Consider the following 4,479-nt stretch of genomic DNA (forward strand, 5'->3'; position numbering starts at 1 on the left):
CACACACACACACACACACACCACCACCACCAAACGGGACGAAACAGAGGCAGAAGGAGGTTCTTAAAGAGACAGGCCAATTTCAAGGCATTTAGAAGGGGGAGTGATGAAAAGATAAGTTTATTTTCTGTTTAAACATAAAAACAACATTTTAATAACAGCAAAAGTTGGCATAAATACTTTATTATGGTGGTATAGTATTTAAATATATGTCTGAGAAACACATAATACTGGCCCTTTAACAATCTTGACAAAGTTAAAATGAAAATATCCTGATGCATCTCAATAATCCAGGTAGAAAAATCTAAAAAGTGTTAATTAGGGCCTCTGGATGGGTTCTTCTTTGTTGAAAAAAACATTTTGTCTCTCCTCCAATAGACCTTCAGTCTGAGGAATTACAGGAAAAACTTAAACCAGGACCTCCGCATTGTGGACAAACAAGTTAACGATGACATTTAAACTATTTGTTCTCATGCAAAAGAGGACCATCAGCCTAACAATCAATCATTAGTGCCTTGATTATCCCTATTGTTCACAGAGGACCATTAGCCAAACTACTTGTCAACATCAGCAAGACACTTTTAGTTTTACCATCTGCAATTTAAAGCATTAAAAAAACAGTAAATACATACTATAAGAATAGATGGTGAGTTTATCTGGTCTCAGTACATACAGACACACAACTGTTTTCTCTCACGTGTTGTAGTTGTTGACCTTTGAGCCAACATTCTCAGGAAGAGTGCCTTCTCTGGGTCGGGGAGGAGGTCCTGCCCCAAGTGGAGGAGCTTAAGTATCTCGGGGTCTTATTCACAAATGAGGGAAGAATGGAGCAGGAGATTGACAGGCAGATTGGTGTTGTGTTTGTAGTGGTGCAGGCGCTGTACCGGTCTGTAGTGGTGAAGCAAGAGCTGAGCCAGAAGGCAAAGCTCTCGGTTTACCAGTCGGTCTACGTTCCTACCCTCATCTATGGTCACGAGCTTTGGGTAGTGACCGAAATAACGAGATTGTGGACACAAGCGACCAAAATGAGTTTCCTTCACAGAGTGTCTGGGCTCTCCCTTAGAGATAGGGTGAGAAGCTCAGTCATCCGGGAGGGACTCAGAGTAGAGCCGCTGCTCCTCCACGTTGAGAGGAGCCATTTGAGGTGGCTCTGGCATCTGGTTAGGATGCCTCCTGGACACCTCCCTGGTGAGGTGTTCCAGGCACTTCCCACTGGGAGGAAGCCCAGAGGAAGACCCAGGACACCCTGGAAGGCCTTGGGATTCCCCCGGATGAGCTGGCCCAAGTGGCTGGGGAGAGGGAAGTCTGGGTCTCTTTGCTTAGGCTGCTGCCCCCATGACCTGACCCCAGGTAAGAGGAAGAAAACGGACAGACGGACAGACGGAATCAAAAGTAAGGCACAGACCTGCACATGTCAATCAAGATTTTATCCCATTTCTTAAGAAAGTTTATATACTTAACTCAAAATGTAAGGAAATTTGTGTTTCTTGTAACATTTCATGGCAATGAATCTTAGACTAGGTATCTGATCGACAGCAACAGGTAAATGGTGAATGTACTGTACTTATACAGCGCTTTTCTATCCATCCAGGACACTCAAAAGCGATTCACACTACAATCTGTGCCTTCATTTAACCATTCACACAGCACTCTATTACAGGTGGTACAGAAGCTCAAAACAAGCAAAAATAAACAACAGCAAGATAAGCTGTTTGGCAGAGAAGGCAAATATTTAATTTGCGTAACTCACATACTCAGCTCTACTGCTCATCCGACAAATGCATGTTCCTTACAAATGTAGCATCAATTAGAAATAAAATCAACAGGCTTTCCAACGGTATAAGACTAATTGCCATAAAGCATTAATAAAACAAAGAAATAATCTACCAAACACAAATTTACTTGCATTTTGTGCCAGGTTAGATGAACAGATATTAATCAAAGTGACTTTTGGGTTGTTAAAATGTTAGGACACTACTTCAGTAATGGACTTCATTGTTCATTGGCCATTACCACAGTCCGTTTGACACATTTTAGTACAAGCTCAAAAGTCAATCGTTTATAATATGATACTACTTTTTTAATGTCTTTCAAAGCCATGATAGTGTTTTCTGAGACAGTTTTCTGAGGTAGTTAAGTTTGAGAACTACTGGTCTGATCAGTCTTAAAAAGGTCTACTACTTCAGTCTTTCCTTTTTTTTGTGTTTGTGTGTGACAACGCGTGCCTACATGAATACATGGTGTGGTACGTACTACATCTCAGAGGAGGTGTAAATACTTGGAGCATAGATTTCTGTGTAATGCTCTTGGCTTCCCTAACCCTCGCTTGACTGTGTCAGAGGAAATCTCTGTAAACATTGCTACGGGCCAGACTGCACTGCGTAAACCCTGATAAGAAACTAAAGGAAGGTAGCAGATGTTCTTTCAGCAGTTAGGTTTTACACTTCTTCAGTTTTTTTATCAAATACACCAATGTAGCACAGGACTGTGAAATAATAAAAAAAAGATTGTAGTGTTGTTAGAGCAACGTGTGACCCAGTTCAGCAAAGATTATTAATGCTACTCTCCAAACAGGAAGCCGTATTTTCCTCTTATCATGTCAGAGTCCATGTACAGTATATTTACTCCCAACTCTGTGCCTGTTATCGTCAATCTCCATAAATTGTTTTGGAGATGACATGTTTAATTTACATCCACAGAACCTCTGACCCAAATACACCCTGTTCTGCCTCTCTACTTCAGGGGAAGAGTTGATGAAAGTGTTCGACTTAAAGCTCAACATGGGCTGTTTACTTTTCCTCCAATCTGTTTTTCCTTAAGCTATTTAAGTTTTCACTTAGCTATTTATTTTTATAACTCTTACTCTTAAAAAAGTAATCTATTAATATTTGATCATTGAAATGCAATAAGAACATGATCAGTGCGTCAACTTACTTGTGGTTTCCTTTTTTTATTTTATTTTTTTATTTTTACGTTTTATTTTTTTTTTGCTATAGAGCTTCCAGAGAACTGGACTGATACACGGGAAACCATCGTAGAGGGGATGACCTTTAACCTTGGTCACCTTGGCATGACTCTTGTGGACGAGCCCAAAGGAGCAGAGCTGTCAGCGGCTGCTGTAAAGAGAATCACTACCATGGTCAGAGGGAAAATCATCCAGTATTCCCTGTTTTTCCAACATCGGTGGGATACACAGCTTGTATACCATACTGTGGTATCTCATTAATTTGAATATATCATCAAGAATTTGTGTTGATTCTTCCATGATAGAAAATCTTTGCCTCATCACTCACAGCTCGATAACAAAGGCTTTGATCATTATTTTATTGCTGTTTGGGTTTTTAATATAAGCTGGCAATGTAAGTTTTTTGGAGTTAGAGGGGAGATGAAGTGCATGATGTGTAGGCAGGACTAGATTAGCATATTTATAGATTCATCCCATCCATCGAGTTATCCAGAGTCTGTTTTCTTTAACCTTACAAACAGACTTCACTGTACTTGTTGTGTGGGGCTGGTTAGTCACGCAGCTCCTGAGCTGTCACACACACTAAAACTGGATGGGCAACAGCAAAAATTTGTTTCTCATTGGGCTGTGAATGTTGGTGATTAAAATTGTGAGAAAACCTGCAAATTTTAAGTTGCAGTTCTGAGTTCCAGCTACAGTACATTTTGTACAGCCAGTTTACAAAAGATCCAGTCTTATTTTCATGTGTAGAGTTTGTAAAATTGTATTCTTGTCTTCGGCCGCAGCTGCCCCATTTACGATTTGATTTATTGGATTTGTTTTATGTAATTATGTTTGGTGTATAAACTGTGTAGGAAATGTAAAGTTTGACAAAGAAAGAATTTGTTTACAGAAATCTTAGATGGCTCAATAGAACATTGAACATTCTTAGCAGTGGCATATATTCTATCATTTACATTTATTAACACAGCTCAGCATTTTCAGTTCATTTATTTATAGGTTACCTTAATGTACTCTGTTTCTTCTACCTCATTTCAAATTTCACTAGAGTTCAAATGATTCATACAGGATGGGTGGAAGAGAGTTCAGATATTTCAGTGGTTTACTGAATCAGATGCAGCCCTGATATTTGTTTCCAAAAATGTGAAGATAATACTGTATCTTGCTCAGTGTTCTCAAAAATATTTACTGCAAACAGAAGTATGATTATTATGATTATTATGTAACTGTCTGTGGTACGACTTTTGGAGATTGCTGTTATTTTCTGTAAACATTTAATATTTATGGATTCACAGTTAGTAATCTGCAGTGCTGATACCACCAATCTGAAACCAAAAGACGCAGAAATGCTATTAAATATATATATGGTGGTTTCGCTCAAGCACTTCTGGATGGATGCAAACTGCATTTCGCCTGTACTTGTGCAATGACAAAAAAGTTGAATCTATCTATCTATCTATCTATCTATCTATCTATCTATCTATCTATCTATCTATCTATCTATCTATCTATCT

The 4,479-nt window shown here is 38.9% G+C and overlaps 1 protein-coding gene across 2 annotated transcripts in view; it reads left to right on the top strand.

Annotated features, from left to right (window-relative positions):
* The window catches only part of LOC106526952 (low density lipoprotein receptor adapter protein 1-A), a 42,327-nt gene that overhangs the window by 26,526 nt on the left and 11,322 nt on the right, over positions 1–4,479 (top strand). For both annotated transcript variants that reach the window (XM_014021693.1, XM_014021692.1), the window contains exon 2: positions 2,997–3,139. In XM_014021693.1, coding sequence (XP_013877147.1) covers positions 2,997–3,139 — 143 coding nt within the window. The remainder of the gene's footprint in view (positions 1–2,996; positions 3,140–4,479) is intronic.

Source organism: Austrofundulus limnaeus, unplaced genomic scaffold, assembly GCF_001266775.1.
Source record: "Austrofundulus limnaeus strain Quisiro unplaced genomic scaffold, Austrofundulus_limnaeus-1.0 Scaffold301, whole genome shotgun sequence".
NCBI classification, from domain to species: Eukaryota; Metazoa; Chordata; class Actinopteri; order Cyprinodontiformes; family Rivulidae; genus Austrofundulus; species Austrofundulus limnaeus.